This window comes from Cavia porcellus, unplaced genomic scaffold, assembly GCF_034190915.1.
Source record: "Cavia porcellus strain 051 isolate PalLab524CR breed Dunkin Hartley unplaced genomic scaffold, mCavPor4.1 scaffold_3, whole genome shotgun sequence".
In the NCBI taxonomy this organism is placed as follows: Eukaryota; Metazoa; Chordata; class Mammalia; order Rodentia; family Caviidae; genus Cavia; species Cavia porcellus.
In genome coordinates, this window is record NW_026947486.1 from 67,689,718 (window position 1) to 67,712,810 (window position 23,093).

General features: G+C 38.1%; 1 protein-coding gene and 1 pseudogene across 3 annotated transcripts in view; one reads left to right on the forward strand and one right to left on the reverse strand.

The window, feature by feature from the left end:
• Atg4a (autophagy related 4A cysteine peptidase) overlaps window positions 1–23,093 on the forward strand; it is a 107,730-nt gene that overhangs the window by 33,894 nt on the left and 50,743 nt on the right. For 2 of the 3 annotated variants that reach the window (XR_010046618.1, XM_023564168.2), the window contains exons 3-12: window positions 478–549; window positions 2,104–2,202; window positions 8,984–9,085; window positions 9,259–9,331; window positions 12,981–13,060; window positions 13,648–13,835; window positions 13,957–14,035; window positions 18,298–18,443; window positions 19,599–19,655; window positions 21,216–21,324. Coding sequence is in view for 2 of the 3 variants with exons in the window: in XM_023564168.2 (XP_023419936.1) it covers window positions 478–549; window positions 2,104–2,202; window positions 8,984–9,085; window positions 9,259–9,331; window positions 12,981–13,060; window positions 13,648–13,835; window positions 13,957–14,035; window positions 18,298–18,443; window positions 19,599–19,655; window positions 21,216–21,324 (1,005 nt within the window). In the remaining variant the exon portion in view is untranslated. Of the gene's footprint in view, window positions 1–477; window positions 550–2,103; window positions 2,203–8,983; window positions 9,086–9,258; window positions 9,332–12,980; window positions 13,061–13,647; window positions 13,836–13,956; window positions 14,036–18,297; window positions 18,444–19,598; window positions 19,656–21,215; window positions 21,325–21,843; window positions 23,045–23,093 lie in introns of those variants that run through there. The other variant, XM_003467579.5, reaches the window with a different exon arrangement.
• Window positions 4,154–4,876, reverse strand: LOC106027189 (high mobility group protein B2-like; annotated as a pseudogene).

The window sequence follows — 23,093 nt, forward strand, 5'->3', positions numbered from 1 at the left end:
TGAGGATATTCCTTTCCAGTTAAATGCATACATTGCACATGTAAACACACATGAATACATAAACACACAAACACCTAGTTTTAAATTACAGAAAATGTTATAACAATAATGGTGAGAGATCCAGCTAACATCATCATGCTGACTGGGAATCATTGCTTTATGAGTGAGTTATATAGGTTCCTTTGCTTTCTTATTCCTTGTCTTTTGGCCATGACTTCCAGGACCATGAGAGACAGGAACAACCCAATATCATTTGACTGACCAGTTGAGTAGCTCTTGTCAAAAGAGAAAGTGAGGGGAAAATACTGAAATTATTTGGCTGAAATAAAATTGGATTTCCTATGAATTTTCCTTAAGCCTAAAACAATGGAATTGATTGTTTATTTGCAAGTAAGTTTTCTACTAGCATAGAAATTAAACACAGGCATTTTTAGATGGGATATGGTGACTTAATTTTATTTTCTCATTTATTTACAGAAAAATCTAAGCTGTTGTCTGATATAAGCGCTCGTCTATGGTTTACATACAGAAGGAAATTTTCACCAATTGGTAGGTGCATTGCTTGTACTGTGCTTTGTTCTTTATAGATAGCTTGCCTGAGATTATCAGTGACTTCATAGAAACCTTAGAATTAACAGTTCACTGTAGCAAAGTGTTTGATTTAAGGCAATAGGTAAGTATTATACTTCACCCAAAAGTTTCATTGCTTAAGTACCTCATCATGCATGTTACTGTGGTATTGACATGTTCTACCAGTATACCTCTGAATCCACTTCCAACTGTTCGGATACCAGATGGGACTATGTATTTTACTTTTAAGAGTAAAGAAAAATGAAATCGACTTTTCATTTGGGTAATATCTATTAAGTTATAATTCACAGTTTTCTTGAACTGTTTTGATTATTAAAGATAAATTATGCCTTAAAGGAAAGAAAATAATTCTAAAATGAAAGCACCTTGACATTGGAAGATGAGTTATGATAGACTTCCTTACAACTAATTCTACTTTGTTACTGTCATCTAGAAAAAACAGATATCTTTAGTGATATCTATAAAAACAAAAACAGAAATAAAAACCAGACAGATATATAAGTTAAGTGAATATATTCCCTTGAGAGGATTTGTAAAATATTTGCCAGCTGGGTGGTCACTTCCTAGTATCCGGTCCTTTAGGTGCAAATAATGGAAGCTACTCTCCTAAGCTTGTCTGACCAATTTTAAGGCAGGACTGAACCTAGTAATTGGAGTGAAATAACCTTCCTGTGAAGGACCAAAAATGAAATCGCACATGTTCTTTGCTCTTCATAGAAAGTCCCCAAGTAGTAACACAGAAAAACAGTCTTTATCATCCAGTGGTTCTAAATGGTTAACTTTCTCTGAGTAAGGAATTCTTTGCTAGGCCTGAAAATATTTCCCATTCAAATCTGACACCATTTTATCAACAGATGATCTGGCCTATAATTTGAGCATTAGCAAGAACCACACAGGATGATGCAAATACCTGGTATTACAAGTATGGAAGTAGTATAAAATACTATTAAGAAATTAGAAATGTTCTATAACTTTAAGATGTACAAAACCAATTAATCTTCTGAGATCATGCTTAGAGCATACTTTTCGACTTCCATGTGGGGAAAGGAAAATAAGGAAAACAACTTGCATCCATGCCTAGAAGTCTCCAAGGCTGGGCATGGTGGCATATGCTTGTAATTTTAGCACTCCAGGAGGCTGAGGCAGGGGGATCCATACTGGGATATAAAGTGAGTTCAAGATCAGTCTGAACTACATAGTGAAACCCTGTCTCAAAAAGAAAAAAAAAAAACACACCCCAAAACAAAAACCTAAAACCTAGAAGTTTTCTAAGCAGGCCACCTAAGGGATAGGTTTAGTTCATTTCTTTGCTTTGTCTTTGTCTGTAGAAAGCTGTTTGGGTGACTCAGCGTTATCATTGCCAGTTTCAAACCTAAATCCAAATCCTATTTGATCTGTGACTGTATTTCTTGCCTCCCTTCTAAGAATATGTGTGTTGGCTTGTCTTGTGTGACAAATACGCTGATTTCTCAGAAAATGACCATTATTCATTCCCATCTAATTCACCAACAGGAGGAACAGGCCCTTCATCAGATGCTGGCTGGGGATGTATGCTGCGCTGTGGACAGATGATGCTGGCTCAAGCTCTTATCTGTAGACACTTGGGAAGGGGTAAGTTCTATTTTTTCTACAAATGGTTTTGGATGCCTCTGTAGTATCATTTGCTGTTGTTGGTATGGCATTAACACTAAGCTTTAAGACAATTCAGTAACAAAGCTGCAGGCCCTAAAATGTTGTCTGCATGTTCAAGTGTTGGAGTTGTCAAGTCAACAAAGCCCCTCTTAAGAAGGAAATAGGCAGTATTTTCCTGTAACTCACCAAGTTATTTTCCAGAAATAGAATTGAATGTTGGAGCACATGTGTCATTTAGAGTTTCCAACTTTGCTATTGTTTGAGTTCTTAAAAATTCCATATAACAAAGGGAATAGGAGGGGGTGGTGGCAAGTCTGTTTCTTGACCTTGTTTAGAATATCCATGTGGTGAAGGATATAAATGACCTAAAGTAAGTGCCTAATGAGAGAGCTGGCACTATTTGGGTTTTGATCCCTGAGGATGTCCTTTCCATGATGAAAGAATCCTTAAATTAGCTTTCTCAGGAGGTTGCTTTATAGTCGAGAACCTTCCAGTTGCAGTTGTTGACACTCTTGAGGATTGCATCTTTAAGACATGTGCATGTTCCCTGTAGGCATCTGGAGGACAGTGTTTAGAAGCCTGTTTTTGCACTTGGGTAAAAGTCCAACTGGACTTGGGGAAGAGAAGGTGAAATGACACTTGGGTGAGATGGACTGATGAACTCAATGGCTACTGCTGATGGAGGTGTGAAAGTATCACTCTCCTGTCTCCACTTTGCAAACTGAGAAAACCTCTGTTGTTTTCAGTCAAAAATTATGGAATTCTGAGGAGATTGTAGCACTTACTGTCTTCTTTGCAAGGTTTAGAATAACATCCTGTGCTTGCTTTATTTGGGTAATTTCTTTCTTTCTTTTCTTTTTTTTAAATGTTAAGCTCTTAAGTATATTTTATTCTTGACACCTCACTAATTAACAAAAATGAAATAAGATGCAGGAAGTATTTATTCAAAATACAACATAGGTCAAGCAATGCTCTTGTTCAGGTAATAAGAATCTTAACTTCCATCTTAAAATTTGATAGTCTAGCAAGATACTCATGTCAAACTATAAAATGTCAAGATTTCTTCTGTATGCATTTAGTCTACAGATGATCAATTTTCACTAATGACATCTAACAATTCAAAACAGTTATCTTAATTTACAAGTTAACTGTTTTCTCAAGCATTCCTAAAATGCCTTTCCATACAAATACCAGTTCTAGAGAAAGGTAGTTAAATTAGATAGGGAATATCACAATCACCTCAAATACTGCCTTAGAGTAGTTACCCAGGATGTTAAAATGATATAATTCAAAATCTATTTTGAACTTATTCAACTTACAAAATTTGACACTACTAAAGATTTATACATTTTTAACATATATATGATTTTATAATTTCGCACCCTTGAGGTAAGAGAAAAAAATTATTGAGCAATGAACAGAAATGTCAAGGATAAAGCTTAAAGTCCTTCTGCAAAAACACAAATTTTTAAAGTTCATTAAGTTCTAGATCTTTTTAGGAAAGAATATGGGTATGTTTGGTTTTCTTTTTTCTCTCAAAAAACTACTAAAACTGTGCCATACAAACTATTAAGCAGAAATTTAAAAAACTGTGTCAAGGCCTCTTCTCTTGTGTTTTAAGGGAAAGCTGGTTCAGCATATTAAAACAAAGACAATAGAAATAATATACATAATTTTATTACAGATTTAAAAAAACAATAAAAACGAAATGCAATATTCTAAAACACCCAAAACATACTATTCGTACTAGTTCCTGCAAATTTGCTGTGCTACCATACACATGAAAGAAACCATTAAATATTTAGGAGCATTCAACATTAAAAGCTTTAAAATATAACTGTAATAGCCCTTCAAAAAGATACAACCTGAATTTTTTTAAAAAAATATTTTTTTCTACAAAGAATTTTATCAACTATATAAAAATCTGTACAGTTTTTATACTGAAGCTAATGTTGAGCTGCATTTGAATTCACATTCTTGGCAAAACAATTGCCTGAGCACACATATACTCCACATGTCATTACAGCACAGCCACTTATTCTTTATCTTCATCTTCTTCCTCCTCTTCTTCTTCCTCTTCCTTCTCCTCCTCTTCTGGTTCATTCCTCTTCTTTGAGCCTGTTGGCTACCAGAACCTTTGTTTCCTGTTTCACTTTTGCCCTTGGCATGGTACGTAGCAATATGCTTTTCACATTTCTCCTTTAGCTTAGCTGCTTCTTGTTCATATGGCTGTTTATCTTTGGCTGAATGCTCAGACTACATTTCACCCAATTTATTTTTGCATATCTCCAAAGGACAGGCCGGGGTGTTCAATTTTGATCTTTGAGTTATGTTCAGAGCAAAACAGGAAGAAGGCAGATGGCCTTCTAGGACCGTTAGGATCTTTCTTCTTTCCTCTCTTATCACCTCCTTTGTGAAGAACATTTTTCATCTCTCTGTCATAGTGAGCTTTATCACCCTCTGCCATATCTTCAAACTTGGACTTTTCCGTGGCAGATATAGTCTTCCAGCTTTCCGAGCACTTGTTGGAGAACTCTGCAAATTTGATCAAGGAGTCGAGGTGCTTCTTCTTGTGCTCCTCGCAGCAGGTCTGCACAAAGAAGCCGTATGAGGACATCTTGCCAAACAGCTTGTTGGCATCTCCCTTATCCATGTCAGTGCGGCCTGATGTGAGCTTATCTTCCGAGTCCTGCAGAGTGGCCGTGTCTGACTGAGACACTTCCTCTGTACGGTTCTGGTGTGAACTAACTTTTCTTTTTTTTTTTCCTATTCTTTCTTTCTTGGTACCATGGATTGAACTCAACTTCTGGTACCAAATGCCAGGCAGGTATTTTTGCCTATGAGCTAAATCCCCAGTCCTCTTTTGTCTTTTTGAAACAAGGTTTCACTATGCAGTTCAAGCTGGTCTTGAACTCACTTTGTAGCACAGGCTGGCCTGTAACTCACAGCAATTCTCCTGCCTCAGCCGCCCAAGTGCTAGGTATGTGCCACCATGCCCAGCTCCTTGGATAATTTCATAATCTGTATTTTATAGATGATGAAATTGAAACTTACGTAAATGAGATGATTTGCCCAGGGTCAGCAAGGAAGCATATGTGTGAAAATAGAATGCAAATCTTCTGACTCTTTGTCAAGTGGCTTCTCTATTGTACACATAGTTCTTGCCACAGATTCTTTCTTAATATTTGTTTTTCTTATTTATTTACCTTTGGTTTGTTCAAGACAGGATCTTTCTATGTAGTTCACGCTGGCCTAAAGCTCATGGTGATCCTCCTGCCTCAGCCTCCCAAGTGCTGGAATTACAGATGTGTACCACCAATCCTGGCCTAGTTTTTTCTTATTTGTAAAGCACTTTGAGATGACTTTTCTGAAAGTAAGTTCTGAAGTGGAAGCAAACTAGGAAAAAATGTCACAGTCAACAGTCACAATCATTTCAATATAAAAGGAAATAGCAGGAATAATTTGGAAATAGATCTTGTAGTTACAGTGGATTAGGAGGTATAGAAATCTTTTGAATTGTTTCCTATTCAATTATTTTAAGAGCTTGTAATGAGGTGTTCACTTAGCACGGTCATCAGTGACTCTTTAATGGTAATTAGCAGCCAGCTAATCAGAATTTCCCTAAACTTAGAAAATTCAGTAACTAATGAAAAAAACTATATATGATTTATTCTCTAAAGAATGTGCTGGACCTGAGGTTTACAGCTTTGGATTTAGAAAATCTAGAGGTTAAAGAGTCTAGAAAAATTATAGTACTATTAAAGAGGAGATTGAAGAGGATATCAGAAAATTTAAAGATATCCTTTTCACTTGGGTAGGAAGAGGCAACATAGTGAAAATGGCCATACTCCCAAAGTTGCTATACAGATTTAACGCAATCCCAATCAAAATACCATTAGAATACCTCACAGAACTAGAGAAATCACTCCTAAAATTCATTTGGAACCCCAAGAGACCTATAATAGCAAAAACAATTCTTTGCAACAAAAGCAAGGCAGGAGGCATGACAATCCCTGACTTTCAATTATACTACTGAGCTACAGTGATAAAAACAGTATGGTACTGGCAATAAAACAAAAACAAAAACAGAAACAGACCCAAGGATCAATTGAATAGATTATAAGATGCAGAAACAATGCCAAACACAATAAGCCAAACATTTATCTTTGACACAGGGGCCAAACAGCCTCACCAGAAGAAAGATAGACTCTTTAATAAATGATGCTGGAAAAACTGGCTCTCTACATGCCAAATACTAAAACTAGACCCATGCTTCTCCTCATGTACTAAACTGAAATCAAAATGGACCAAAGATCTAAATAATTAAAACAGAAACATTAAGTCTGCTGGAAGAGAAAATAGGCAGAACTCTTGAAGACACTGGTGCAGGCAAAGATTTCATGAACAAAACCCTGACTGCATGAAAAATAATACAAAGAATCAACAAATGGGATCTCATTCTATTAAAAAGCTTTGTACAGCAAAGAAATCACCAACAGGGTTCAAAGACAACCCACAGAGTGGGAAAAAGTTTTAGCTAGTTGTCCCTCAGACTAAGGAATAATACCTAGAACATATAAAAAATTGAAAAAAATCTGATCCCCCAATTTAAAGATCCAATCCAAAAATGGGCATCTGAGATGAATATATACTTCTCAGAGAAAGAAATGCAAACAGAAAATAAATATATGAAAAAAATGTTCAGCATCACTGGTCATTCAAGAGATGCAAATTAAAACAACACTGAGATTCCACCTCACTCCAGAACAAATGGCTATTGTCAAGGGCCAGGGTTATAACTCAGTGGCACAGTGCCTGAGTGGCAAGCACAAAGTCCTAAGTTTGATTCCTGGTACCGAAAAAAAAAAAAAAAAAAATATATATATATATATATATATATATATATATATGTTAGTAGGAGAGTAACAATTAATGAATAAATTGTGTATTAGTACATTATAGTAGTCAGAGTACAAGATATAGGCATGAAATATTGTCCAAAAAAGTATTAGCACAAAAAACCAACCAGTAACAAATATTGGCAGGGCTATGGGAAAAATGGAACCCTTCCCTACTGTTATTGGGAGTGTAAACTGATGCAGCCACTGTGGAAATCAGTGTGAAGATTACTCAGAAAACTAAGATTAGAGGTCCCATTTAATTCAGCTATTCCTCTTCTGGATATCTTCCTGGAAGAATTAAAAATACCATACTACAGCAATATGTGCGCATCTATGTTTATAGCAGCACAGTTTGTAACAGCTAAATCTTGGAGAAAGCCCAAATGACCATCAACTGAGGAATGGATAGAAAGAATGTGGATTTGTTAAAATATAATGGAATACTATTCATTCATAAGGAAGGATAAATGAGACATTTCTAGGTAAATGGATACAGCTTGAGACCATACTCTTCAGTGAAATAAATTGGGCACACATTTTCAAACATTGCATTGGGCCCCTGGTGTGAGAAACTGAAAGAGCAAATAAGGACCAAAATGTATAACAGATACTGTGAAACAGGAAAAATTGTTCAAAAGAAAAGAGGAACCTGGGAGAGGGAACGGGCAAAGGAAGGAAGGCAAAAGAATATTTAAAAAAGAAAGATAAAAGTAGAAATAAAGCTTTATAGATAAGGAGGGAAAGAGGGATTGAAGAGGGATTGAAGGAGGGGATTAGGGAAAAAAGAGGAATCAAGGTATATCACATACAGGTACAAATTCCCTGTGATGAATGTGATTATTATGAATACCTAATTGTACCAATAAACTTAATAAAAATAAGAGTCCAGAGATAATGACTTTTAGCTTCAAGTGTATTTCAGTCATTAATTCAAACTCTGAACCCTCAAGAGAGAAATTTATTTCTTGGAAGCAAACTGACCTGCAGAAATTTGTTCCATTACACAGACTTTCTAGAAGCAAGAGAATGGCAGCATTGCGACCTGTCCGTAGCAGTTGGATTGGGTAGCATTTTTATGGTCGTCTTCAGGAATTTGGATGTGGCCTCTGTAGAATTTAGGGTTTCTTTCTTTCTTTTTTGGTACCAGGGATCAAACTCACGATCTTGCGCTTGCAGGGCAGGCTCTTATGCCACTGAGCTAAATCCCCAGCCCTTAGAATTTGGGGTTTATGCCTAAGGCACAGATGGATCCCTACAGATGAAGTAGTGATTTTGACTTTGGTCTTAAGGAAACTTTGAACACCTGATGCTAAAAGTTTTTGTTTTCCAAAACTTGGGAGGGGCAGCGAAGAGGAGGAAGGAGGGGGGGAAGAATTCAACTGTGTTATCTACATGTACCAACTCCTCCCATGAAAAATGTAAGCATTGTGTACTGCAAACATGCAGTAAAAAAACTCAGTATTGATTATTGAAAAGGTAGTATAAAAATGGCAAACGGTTTTTAAAAAAATTCTTCCTTGACTATGAATCCTGTAAACTGTTGTGTGTCACACCAGCACCCTTTTAGGTAATCTTTAGGTAATATTTATTCAGATCCAGACTTTGGGCTAAGCCAATTCCTTGGTCAACTAATTTTTTGGCTTTTTCTTAGTACTTTGAAAGTACTAAGAGTCTTTGAAAGTATTCAGTTTCCAGATGTTTTTGTCATCAAAATAAAAGATACTTGGGGATGTTCTAACTTGATCCTGCTTACCTGCTACATGTAGCTCTTTTGTTTTCCTTCTAATTCATAGTTATAAGAGTTCTAAGAGGTAATAAATAGTTATAAAAATAACTTTGACTTATTTTCCCTTCAAAAGACTGGAACTGGGAGAAACAAAAAGAACAACCCAAAGAGTATCAACGGATCCTACAGTGCTTCTTAGATAGAAAAGACTGTTGCTATTCTATCCATCAAATGGGTAAGATCATAAATAAATAGTTAAAAAGCAATACCTGTAGCTGATCATTTTTCCCCATGTCTTATAGATGATTTCATTAAGTTGTGCATTTGTTTATTTATGTAAAATATTAGGAGTTTGTGGATCACTGGAAGATGTTTTGCTAACATGTTAATTTTCTCCATTTAATACAGCACAAATGGGTGTAGGAGAAGGGAAATCAATTGGCGAATGGTTTGGACCAAATACAGTTGCACAGGTGTTAAAGTAAGTAAAGAATCTGGCATCTACCTATTTTGCTATCTCCCATGCTTCTGTTCCCAGCCAATTAAACTTCCCATAAACCTAAATATACTTGCCATCCCACTAGGACATCTACTACTACTGCTGAGCTTTCAAAACATCTGTACCAATTGGCTCAGGCAATTCTTTGAAGTGTGTAAGTGTGGATGTGTCTTGGTGTCAAAGTTGTATTCATTGGTATCAGTATGTGGCTATACCTCATGTTTAGCATCTTACTTTACAGATTGATGTCCTTCAAAGCTAAAATTTCATTGGAAGCAGCAGAGGCTTAGCCTGTTTAAGTAACAAATGGATTACCTCCCTGTATAATGTAAATAAATTCATTCTATGTCTACTGGATGTCTTTCTGTATTAAGTGCTGTATATACAAAAATAAACTAGACACAATCCTCACCTCAAGGAACTCACTATCTAGTGGAGGAGACAAACCCCTAGGCAGTTTTGAAATCAGTTTGTCATTTCTTGGCAGATTCAAAGTTCCCCGGCATGGTACTTGGAATTGTCCTGTTAAATTCCAGAATTCACCTCCTAATGTAATAGGTGAGATAGAGAGGTTAAGATCAACATTTTACAAGTGAACAGTTGCATAAGTGGCATTGGCATCTACACCTGCAGGCCACATTACCTGTTGTCACTGTTTCCTGACAACCTGCCAACAAATGAAAATGCTTTAAGGGCAGAGATTGTATTTGTCTTGTTTATTCTGTCACATGACACTGCCTGGCACATAAATGCCTAATAAATGTTTGATGGATGAAAGAAAATGCCAGCCAGAAAATGCCAGTTCCCTGGGGCCACATGTAGGAAACAAACGGTTGAAAACATTAGGCTTCTTTGGTGTAGTGTCCTCCAGTTCATGGGAATTATGGTGGGACACGTCCCATGTAAAGTACAAAAGGGTCCCTGATTTAATTGTTAGCCAGTCTACAGTGAACTATAAGGCTTTGAATGTGTGTATATAAAGGGGAGCTTTCTGGATTCCCTAGGGACAGAAGAGACAGAGAAAACTCAAGTGTCGACTTTATTCCTTATTGACCATATAGCCTCCCTGAGAACATTTTCTTGCATTAGTGTACCTTTTAGGTATCATTGAGTATGCTGAGTGAGAAGCTGCCTTATTTCAGGAAGTGCTATAGGAACACAGGGCATAAAGTGTAAATGTTTATAATGACTGTGTTGAGCCCTGTTGTAGTCAGGGGTTTGCAAGGAAAACAATTACATATAGAACATATAATTTATAGTATTATTATATTATGATCACCCAAGCAGTTCAAAAACAATAAGTGCAGGAAATCTGTCTACACACTAAAGACCTAGGAATAAAGCTTAGGGCCTGGCTCCTATGGCAGTATTCTGATGAGTTCAGCTGAAGATTTAGAGCCCATAACAATGATTCATGCAAGTCAGTTTCATGGATCTGCATTAAAGAAGGCTCAAATATCAGGGGTGGAAACCAGAAAATCTGTGCTAGTGGAATGATAGATCTATGCTAGTAGGTTGAAGGTTCTACTCTAGGGCCAAGAAGTGATGCTAAAATAAGGACCAAGGCTCCCCTGAAAAGTACCACAGCCATCCAGTGACATTGAGGTCCCAAGCTCCTCCAGCGATGAGGACAACCGAATTCATATCAGGAAGCCAGCATGACAAGCTTCTCTTGGAGGTTAAATAGCACATTTGTCCCTCCAGAGCCAGGAAGCGATGCTCAAAGTAAGGTACAGAGCTTCCCCAAAGTGAACCACAGCCATTCTCAGCAACAAGATCCTGAGGTCCTCTGATGATAGTAGTTGAGTTCCTGTCAGGGGAGCCAGCATGGCAAGCTCCTCCAGGAAAGCCAATGGTTCCAAACAACGAGAACACTTAAGAGAGAATCCATAACACTACACTTCCTCTCCAGGTCACTTTTTTATGCTGGCAACAGTTCTCAGGTGGACCTTCTACACTTAGCCTCACAGTGATTCAGTTCAGCTCAGGTGTTTAAATTGACCACCAGTTTTTAATCCACCACAAGCCTAAAATGTGACTCAAAACTTTTAGTTTTTAAGTAATATCCTTCACAATTTCCTTCTTTTCATTAAAGGTTAAGGTTTCCAACAATGACCAAATGAAATCACATTCTTTTAGGACTTTAAGTGGGCTCTGATTCATCATGATTGTTACCATCAACAGTTGGGCAGATGTTCCTTGACTTAGGATGGGTTATTCCCTGATAACCCACTGTGAGTGGAAAATATCATAAGTCAGTGATGCATCAAATATACCTAACCTACTGAGCACCTCAGCTTAGCAAAACAGTACACCACAGAGTACCAGTTGTTTCTCCCTGTGATTATTTAACTAAGTGTTGTGGCTTGCTGCTTGCTGCTCAATGTCTTGATGGAGGATCAGATCACAAATTGCTAGTCAGGAGAAAGATCCAAATTCAATATTGAAAGTACAGTTTCTATTGAGCTTGAATTGCTGTCACACCATGGTTAAGCCAAATCATTACAAGAGGAAGACTGTGTATTATTAGTATTATCTTATCATTATTATTGTGGGGAAAGAGTACATTTAAATGAGTGAAATGAAAGAATAATCATAATTAACCTCTTTTGGATGCTGCTTTTGTAGAGAGAATTTTTTTTTAGTTTTTTACTCTGTTTATTGAGTTGGGGATTTATTCATGTGTCCCAGAAGTAGCCAGATGAAACATGTCTTCTTTCAAACCAGCAAAGAAGAGAAGAGAGATATAGGTAAAATATCTTATTTAGACCTCAGATAACGTCTCCTTTAAAAGAGTTTTCTTTCCAATCTCCCTCAAAATCATGCAATTCAGTATGCAGTCTCTCTCCAGCTTCTCACTAATAACGTTCCACACCCACCTGAGTCATCTGTGACATAAGTCTCCTTGAATGGAATTTTTGGTGCAACAGCTGGGAATTGGAATGAGAGCTCTCTCTCTCTCTCTCTCTCTCTCTCTCTCTCTCTCTCTCTCTCTCTCTCTCTCTCTCTCTCTCTCTCTCTCTCTCTCTCTCTCTCTCTCTCTCTCTCTCTCTTGCTCACTCTCACTTTCCCCCTCCTTCCCTCTCTCCCTCCTTTCCATCTCTATTATTTTCCATATTATCCACACTTATTGAGAGAATGGATAATATGGATATTTTCCATATTACTCATTCTCATTGAGAGAATGGGTAATATGGATATTTTGGCAGTGCTGAGGGTTGAACCCATGCTCAACAACTAAGCTATATCCTCAGCTCCAAATATATGTATTAGTGATGGTTTTCTTTTCAGAATGTCTTTTATTTAAGGAGACAAAATTTCTTCAAAGTTTAGAAGCAGATACATGAAGAACTTTTCTGTTTTGCCCAGTAGGAATACAGTTATTTTGTGAGGGAGATTTTTCCATGTTATGAAGTAGAATCTTCTTTTTGAAGTTCAGATATAGTAACTTTGTGGTATTCTCAAGGTCCCTGGATATGGAACATCCCAGAGCTATGAAAAAGTGGACAAAGAGACAGAGCTAAATATCTCCTTCTCTGTGGCTCAGCATTTCATGACATTAGGAACATGGAATACACTGCTGATATTTTAATCTTCTCCTATTGTGACTTCACTATATATTGCTTTGCAGAAAACTTGCTTTATTTGATGAATGGAATTCCTTGGCTGTTTATGTTTCAATGGATAACACAGTGGTCATTGAAGATATCAGTGAGTTACCAGCTTGCTTATCTTACTGGTTGGTGGGTAAATGAGTTCTTTCCTCACCACTTAGATGTCTGGTGCTCAGAAGAGTCTCTCTGGCCTGCCTCATCGGGGTCGGGGAGTCTAGGGGAGCATGGGGCTTTGGGTCTCTTCCCTTTCAGCTTCTCAAAGGGAGAAAGCCATTAGAGGATCTTTACTGCCCCTCACAGATGTACCACTCCCTTTCCTTGAAGGTTCCCCAAAATATGTAGAACCTGTGAAACCACCAGGAGATGGCTTATAGGGGCCCACCCTTATCGGGTCCTGTGTCCTCTGCGCTGGGTGTGAAAGAAAATGAAAGACATAGTCCTTGCCTCAAAAATCTTTGCAGACTAATTGAGAAATGAGATTCTCTCAATGAATTCAGGTCTTCTTTCAAACCAGCTGGGCTCAGTGGCCAGCATACAAAGCATGATAGCCTGGGTTTCTTGTGGGAAGTGGGCCTGCCTGAACCCTTGTGGCAGCAAGGAAAGCCTTTTTTAGTTCTAACTTTAGAATATTTCCTATGGCTATTTATCTCCTTCTTACTCAGATCTCTTGTCTTCTGTTTCTAGAAAAAATGTGCCGAGTCCTTCCCTTTAGTGCTGATACAGCTGACAAAAGCTCCCCTGATTCTTTTATCACTTCAAACCAGAGTAAAGATACCTCTGCCTTCTGCCCAGCCTGGAAACCCCTGCTGCTCATTGTGCCCCTTCGCCTGGGCATAAACCAAATCAATCCTGTGTATGTTGATGCATTCAAAGTAAGTTGCTCCTTGGCCCAAGCCCATTGCTGCCTGCCCATTACACTGCCATGTCAACACATCGATCCGTGAGCAGCAGTCCACAAGTGAGTTGAGAATCTTGCATTCTCTTTCCCTCCAGGAGTGTTTTAAGATGCCACAGTCTTTAGGGGCATTAGGAGGAAAACCAAATAACGCCTATTATTTCATAGGATTCTTAGGTAAGAAAGGATGAATTGCAAGTAAGTGATCACGGGCTAGGGGAGGGTATGGAAAGAAGGTATGCATGGGAGTTTGGGCAGTTCTGGTGAGTGGACCCCTTATTTAGCCCAGGGATACTGTGATGTCAACTCCTCCCTTCAACCTGATCTATGAAGAGTAATGCTTCTGTGGCCTGCTGAAAAGCAGATCTCCTTTTGATGCCTTCACTTCCTTGCCTCTTAATAAGATGGTGTCAGTATTTTTTTTTACTGTATGGCCCCAAGCTCATAGGATTGTTCCAGAACATTCTTCTCCTACCTGGGATGCCATCGGCAGCAGGGTTTCAAACTATTGGCTTTGCTGCTCTCTCTCTTTGGGATTCAGGCAATCAGCCTAGTATTTTTCTCTGCCTTCCCAGACCCTCAGAAATGGGACTGCTGACTTATTGTTCAGGCCCATAATGGGGTCAGAATTAGCGGAGTCAAGGACAAAAGTGTGTCTTTCCAAATAGTGGCAGCTAAGACTTAAAACCACTAACCTTCTAATGTGAACCCTAATGAGCAGCCTGATATTCCCTGAATAGATCAGTGCCTCTGGAAACCTAGTCATCTTGTTCACTAGTTGTGACAAGACACTAAAGTTCCTTAGCACACAAGGTGATCCAAAGTCAGCTAGTTCAGTGCTTCTGGAACTTCACTATGTGCACATCACCTTGAGAGCCTACCAGAATGCAGACTTGGTGTTCTTCGATGGCGCCTGAGATTTACTTTTATAAATAGGTGGTGCTGATGCTTCTGGTCCATAGACCACACTTAAAAAGTACCACTGGCCCAGACATCTATTTGGTGCTAAAGAGCATGAGTTTGGCAGTGATATAGGCAGGGAGATATGGCACAAGGCATGCCTTGCAGAAATAGAGTAGCCAGAGACTGTGCCTCAAGGAAGTTATGAGCTTACATTGTTGAATAGGCAGGGAAATCTAGAGCAGTTATAAAGGAATGGTATCAGGAGGTGTACACAGGACAGGGTAGAGATGGCATTGGTCATCCTTCCCAACTCATTCCTTTGGAGATTTGAGCAGGTGAGGTGGGATGGCAGCAGATATACCTGGCTTTATACACTTTTCCTCCAGTTAATAGCTGTGTGACTGTAGAAAAAGGAGATTACTTTTTTGATTTCAGGTTACTCATATATAAAATAGGATATCAATTAGGTAATCTCACAGCAAGGTATTCAGCAAAGAGCCAGGCACATATGAGGTATAATGGGGAAATGCAGTGAATATTTACATATGTTACAGTAAAAGACACATTGCCATTAATCTTCCTCAAAGTACTCCCCCTCACTTCAAACATGCTTATCCCATCATTCTTGCCACTTTTTGAGGCAGTTGTGGAAGTTCTCTTTCATGACAATCTTTAGTTACTGTGTGGCTACTTCGGTGTCCTGAATTTAAAAAATTGATTTTCACGATCATTTTGACTTTGGGGAAGTTACAAGGTTCCAGATCCAGTGAATAAGGTGGATGAGGACACACTGTAATGTTTTTATGAGCCTGCCTTTCTGTTGGATGGCATATGGTGGTAACATTCACTGTATTTTTTATTGCACCTTGTGAATACACTCATGCAAGAAGACTTTCAGAACTGCTTCAGAAAGTGGCAATAATGATGGAAAAATGTGTTCAAAGTGATGGGGAGTATTTCTAAAATACTAAAAATTCGCTGTATTTTCCTGTAATACACACTTAGCAAAATGTGTCTGCTTCTATACCTCTGTCCTTGGATAGCTGTTTCTTCCTGTCTTCAGGGTGGAGGTTGCTCTGAAGCTGCCTCTGCTCTCTCTAATGCTGCCATCTATTGTTTGAGTTTAGGAACTACAGCATAATAGAAAATCTGGAGCCCTTGGTGGCTTTTATTTTTCTAAGTATATTACAAAATCCTATTTGGAGTCATATACAATCATATGACTTGTTTCTGAGATTTGGAGTTCATGTCAAAGAAAATGTTGCAAAAATTAACAAACTTTCCTCCATATCACTGGGTTCCGTATCCATGGATTTGACCACTCATAGATTGAAAATATTTCGGAAATAATCGAGTCTGTACTGAACGTTATAGACTTTTACTCTTGTCATTATTACCATAACACACCTATAACATGGAGGTTGTTGAGCTGGGAATACAGCTCAACTATAAGCACCTGCCTGGCAAGTGCAAGGTTCTGAGATTGATTCCCAGTACCAAAAACAAAAAACCAGATGGAGGTTGTCATTTTCATTTCACACATACTGAAATAGTGATTAAGAGAGGTTATTTCATGATTGTCATTCAGCTAGGAAGTACTCAAAGCCACGATTCAATCCCAGTTTAGTCATCTCTGCCTACCATACTCCATTGCTTCGCTGAGGCCCTCCTTTTGGGTAGAAAGCTGGGAGAAATTCTAGAAATGGTGTGCTGTCACTGAGCTGAGACTATCATTGCCAGATATATCTAGTAAGAGAGGAGGAACTAGCTGTTCCCTCCACTTGGGAATGGGCTGCCACCTGGAGATCTGTAGCATTAACCTTGGCTAGGCACAGAGTATACCAGCTAGCCTCTTTACCTGGGCCTAAGTAGAGACTTTTGTTTAATCCCTACATCATTTCTAGGACTTTTTATGTCTTCTTCTATGTCTCTTATAAGCACTCTTGGAAAAAGGCAGGCTGCAAAGTTACACACACACCCATAAGAAAAGGTGCTGACCAGAGTCAGAGAAGCTGTTATTTTATCACAGCATCTTAACTCAAAATGGTGAGCAGACAGCTTGATTCTAAACCTGTTCTGGCTTTCTATTTCCTTTACCTCTTACCTTAAGGTCTTCCATAGGCTTCCTTCTAAATATTTTGGTTGTTATTCCACAGCAGGATCTGAAACTATTTCGATATTACTGCTTACCCACCTTCTCTAGGGAGAATGTATATGCACTTTGACTTCCTTAAAGTAAGTCATAAGGGGACATTGATTTCCACATACTCTTAACTGTTTATTTGTAGAACAGTATTTTTGATCTGAAGCAAGATGTTTTTGTGATCACCATGTATTGGCATTGTGTTCTGTGCATTTCACAGAGGTAAAGTCTTCATGGATCCCTATAAGTTTACTAGAACAGGCCCAATGACCCTAAGTCAAAAATGAAGAAAATTAGGGCAGAGTGAATTAAGTAGTTTGTCCTTGGTTTATGATATAAAGAAAATAAACTTTTCACTAGACAGTGGAAGTGCCTTCTTGGTTAACATAGGCACACAGATATGCTTTCCCAGATGCCATTCCAGGGTGGGTCTTTGAGGAATCCATCTTAGCCCCATTCTCTTGCTGTAGGCAGATGTCTCTTTGATCATCTGACACAGTCAAGGGCATAGAGACCCAGATAGCCCTCAGACCTGGGCAGTGAGATCAGGTGCACCCTTAGATATTTTGCCTGATTAACGTGTGGTTGATGAACATTAGAGGAGCTGTCAGCTCTCTGAATGTTAGGTCAAAATATACATTTTATTATCCCAGCACCTCCCAGCTCATCTGGGGGGTATGATTTTCAGCTGAATGAAGGGTTGATTTTTTTCTGATATATAAAGACCAGTCATCTATCAGGCCAGTGAGTTTTCCCAGTGATTTATACTGATGTCAGTGTCACAAGGGCAGTAGTTTCTAGAGAAATGTTAACTTACTAACAGTAACAGTATATTAAGCCCAGGAGTCAGCTCACTGGAATCTTATCCACAGCAGAGCTGATATGCATTTTTGGCCTGGGTAGCATTTATTTTGGAGGCCAAGACCTTTTCCCTTACCAGAGGTGCTTTCTAAGCACAAGTTTGAAAACCAGTGGCCTAGAGCAAGATGCTTTCCAACATAAAAGAGCCAGAAAGCTCCCTAATAGTACCTAGGCTCATAGGTGCCTATAGTGTTGTGACTATATTGTTGCCTTGTTACTGCTGCTGCTCACAGAGCTTGCCATGTCATCTGTGTTCTCCCATTCTCATCTTTTCCCAAATCTGTCGCTTTCCATTTCTGGACTTGAACTTTGAGGAGATATAAACACTGGGGCAAATCTTCTGATTGAAGGACTAGATTTGGGTACAAATGGCTTTCTTCAAGCATGTTCACCCTGGCTCCAGGCTTTCTGTCATTTCATTGTCATTGTCATCAAGGAAGGGATTAGGGAACCAGGATGCCTCCTCCCAAGGATAGGGGTGGGCCTGGGGCCAATAGTTCTTCAATGGTTTAGCGTATCTCATTCAAAACAGGTGATGAGCTCATCTTCTTGGACCCTCACACAACCCAGACTTTTGTTGACACTGAAGAAAATGGAACAGTCAATGACCAGACTTTTCATTGCCTGCAGTCTCCACAGCAGATGAACATATTGAACTTAGATCCTTCTGTAGCATTGGTGAGTATCTGAAAGTTGGGTGGGCCAGGATATATAAGGCCATCCAGTTATGCTGGTTCTGTGGGTTGTTAGGTAGTGTGGCAAGAGTATATCTGCTCACCATCCCCATGAGGATCAATTTAATATATTGGGAAATGAATGGATCCTGAAGCCAAACTATTTGAGTTAGAACCCAGGCTCTGTAACTTACTATAGCTATTGCTTTAGAGAAAGTCATTTAACCTTTCTGAGCTTCAGTCTTCTCTAAGTATTAAGAAAACAGTACTTCCTTTTTCATGGGGTTGTGTGAGGTGCTGTGTTGTAAGACACTTAGCACAGGGCCTGATGTGTTAAGAATCATATAAATGTTATTATTTTATCACCTTTCCCCTTTTTCCTTCTTGCCCTTAAATTGTTTCTGTATGAGCACAAGGAATATATGGCGTATGGCTAGAGATGAGAAAGGGGCTAAACCCCCCCCCAGAACAGTGAATCTTTTTTGATGCATACAATACAGGAAGTTGCAGGTTTTCTCCAGAAGTATGACTCCTATAAGCACACGTTAAAGGGGCATCTTCCTGTGAAGTAGCCAGTGATTCTGAGATATGCCTGCATCCTGACTTCCTGTTTAATACAACTGTCAGAGCTCCAGGGACCAAGACTATAGTCCTCCTCTTGTTTTAGGCCATTCTTAAACTACTGTGGAATGACCTTAGGATGGAACAGAAGACTGCTAGTTCTCTCTTTTCTCACAGATAATTTCTTGAAGGACAAAGCCACCTTATTAAGTATTGCCTCTAGCTAAAAGTAATATTTGACTTTTGTTTGCTGGTTTGATAGAATATTTTTATAGTTGTGTCTTTTCACACACCAAATTTGATGGAATTAACCCCATGCTTTGGAGACTAATCTTCCAGTTAAAGTAACTCATAGCATAAGGGAGAAGAACAGGGGAAGTGAACAGAGAACAAGAATTGCAGAGACAGAAAGAGACAGAAACACCAATGTCTGTGAACAAATGATGCAATGAGCTAGGAGAAAGAAGCCAAGCCATTCTTCCTCTATAGTTAGGAAGAAACATCCAGAGACAGTGGGCCACCTCCTAATTTGGGGCCAACAGCTCCACTTTGCAATACACAGGGTAATTCTAAGTTGTATTCTTTTGTTTCCCCCAAGGGATTTTTCTGCAAAGAGGAAAAGGACTTTGATAACTGGTGTAGCCTTGTTCAGAAGGTAATGATGTACTTTTTTTCAGTCTTACAAATGAAAGCTACTCAGATTCATTTTTAAGATTGTTTTCAAAGTAACATAAACCTAGTCTGATATGATTGTATTGCAATAAAGAAAAAGGCAGCAAAGAATATGTCATATGTTAGGAACTGTGCACAACTCTGGGGAAGCAAAGCAAAGCTTTTGTTTCAAACATGCTTAATATGTCAGGTGCGTAATGGTCTTAGTAGTGGAACAATGTTTCATTTCATCATACTTGTGAATCATATGGAATATTTAGTTAATATCCTATTTTAACCCCAAAATGCCAATTTTACATTTCTTAGCCTTAAGTCTGTCATTCCTTCCTATGTTCATGATACTTAGATGGTTAAAGAAACTAAAAACATTTTTCTATTTGCCTAGTGGTCTATTAACAGCTTAAATATTCCATCATGTTTTAGACAGCTTGTCCTTGTACTAACTTTCATATTTATAAAATATAGGCATAACAATATAGACGTGCCACCACTTGTAGGAATTACAACTTGTAATAATTTGCATAAAATTCTTCTTTCATTTTGGTATCTTGTGTAAAAGGAAATTATTTCACTGGGTTATCAGTATTTGTGTATGACTCCTTCCTTGTCAGCTCTAACACATGCCAGTAGATGGAAAATGTTTCAGAATGCTTATTGAAAGACCAAAGGGAGATCATAAGTGGTAGTTAAATAGTCAGGTTGCATGTCAAGCAACACAAAGTTCTATCTGTGAAACAGAAGGATTGGAGAGATGAGAGTCCAGGACCTTTGTAAGAATAAGAAAAGGTTTTTCTTCACAAGTGAACAAATAATTAACACCAGTGTTCCTAACTGAATCTGAGACCCCAGGTAATAATTTACTGAGATTAGAATAGAGAATTATTTTTAAAGGAAATACTTAGATTTCACAGTGTACCAATACTGTATAGCTATCACATTTAAAGATAGAATGAGAATATTGTGAAAAGATTATTCCATTTAAATTAGCTCACATGACTTAAATGTTGGTCTATAACTAAAACGATACTAATATGTACTAGTATTCTCCATTTAATTTGATTAAATAACTGTTTTTGAAATAAATACTTCAGGAACATCTCACACCTAAATTGAGCTGGCCTATACAACTGGCACAGTACTCAAGCTGCATGGCAGAGTGTGGGCAATTGGGCTCGATCAGCTACTCCTTCTAATGGCCTTCCTGCCTGGCCAACAGGATCCAGAATTGAATACAGCTGATATCTTCACATAGCTCAAGTAGAGGATACATTTATCTACTAAGCCCTTTTTTCTTTTTTTATTTTTTTTTAATTTTTTTTTTTTTTTGTCTTTTTCCTTTTTATCGGTACCGGGGATCGAACTCATGACTGCCTGCTTGCAAGGCAGGCGCTTATGCCACTGAGCTAAATCCCCAGCCCCCTAAGCCCTTTTTTCTTACCTGTCAGTCCCCTGGTTACTCTTTTAGGGTTTTTGTGATAGATCACCTATTGAACATAAATACAGTCACTCTGTAGGATTTACAACTGTTTCTGTGTCTCCCCAGGAAATTCTGAAGGAGAATTTAAGGATGTTTGAATTAGTTCAGAAACATCCACCACACTGGCCTCCCTTTGTACCTCCAACAAAACCAGAGGTGACAACCACTGGGGCAGGTAAGGTGTTGTTCAGGAGTTGTCAGCTGGAAGATCCACATGTAGCAATTGTTATATGAGACAGATACAATCCTGGCTCATACTTTCTATGGAAAATAAAATTCCTACTCAGATAAGTTGTTCAACAAATGATTTTGCTAATTATGTTAATCTTCTGATGAGCTGATATTTCCCAGTTTTAAAGAATGATGAACATGGGCTTAGTACAAAGGTTCTATGAAATATCAAGGTGTCTAGAATTGTGTTGTTTTGTGATCTCATTGAGAGTAATAAACCAGAGGCTGTGAGTGATTCAAAAAGTATCTCGAAGAGCTTGCAGATTGTGAGCCAGATCACTGATCTGGCCCAGTGTGGTTATTTTGAGTCTTTGTACAGAATTTCTAATATTTGGAAAGAATACTAAGTAAGTCTGCAGACAACCCTTTCTTTGGCAAAGTGATTTAAAAATGATTCAGTGATATATTGATTGATCACATCAACCCAAATCCCACTTTTCTTCTCATTTCTGTATTTTAATAGAATTCATTGACTCTTCTGAACAACTGGAGGACTTTGACCTGGAAGAAGATTTTGAGATTCTGAATGTGTAGTATAGTGGGAACTCAATTTGGAAGTCTGACTTCCATCCGGCACCATAGAAACATGAATTTGTTACATAAAACTTTGCTAGTCAGCAAGTGCCTGATATGCCAACAGCATACAAACTTGATCGCAGTTATGATGGAGTCAATTAGCTTGTTTCAACCAAAAATGAAAAACAAAGAAATGACAACCCTTCCCTAGGAAGAAACAGAACAATCATGGAGTCTAGGATTAGAAAGCTTAGGAGGAGCCCATTGCATCCCAACTGTTCTTACATGGCTACACTAAGTCTTCAGTAGCTGAAATGAATACATTTAGAAGACAGACAGCAACTCCTATTTGTTTCAAGCACCGGCAGATGAGAGATGGTTACACCGTTCTTCACTCTTTCAGGTGTGACCTCTTTTGGTCTAAATACTAAGAGGCAATCTTTTTTCTTGCTTAAATAATAAAGTAAATCAGGGAGAAAAAGTTCTTGTTAACTTATTTGAATGTGTATTTTAAATAGTTATAATTTGTTGGGAATATAGCTCTGTGGCACAGAACCTGCCTGACAAACATGAGGTCATGAATTCAATCCCTGATACCCAAAAATAAATAACTATAATAATAATAATTTTAAAATTAAATAAATAATTATAATTTATATCAAAACATTTGCCAAAGAAATGATGTCAAATGTATACTTCTCAGTTGTCTTCCTATTTGGAGGAGCTTCCATATTTTATGGGTTTCACTCTTCATCCTTACTGATATTTTTGACAGATATAACCTACTGTCTTTTAATCAACTTGTGCTCCTTAAATCAGAGGTCAGTACACTTTTTTTTGTAAAGGGCCAGATAGTAAATGTTTGAGGCTTTGCAAGCCATGTAGCCTCTGTTACAGCCACTGTGCTATGGAAGTGCAGAGACAGAAATGGACAACATGCATGTAACACAGCAGGGCTTTAATCCAATAAAAGTTTATTCCAGAGGGCTGGACTTTGCCTACAATCATTTGGCAATTACTTACATTGTTAATTTATGTTTGAGGAATTAAAAATAAATTTGTTTGAATTATACTGTTTTGGTTGACAGATACTTAGAATTATTCATGTGGTGACAGCTAATCCATACAATAAATACAATTCCAAACCACTTTAGAACTATTAATTTTCTAAGTTTTAAAACACATATTCATCAAATG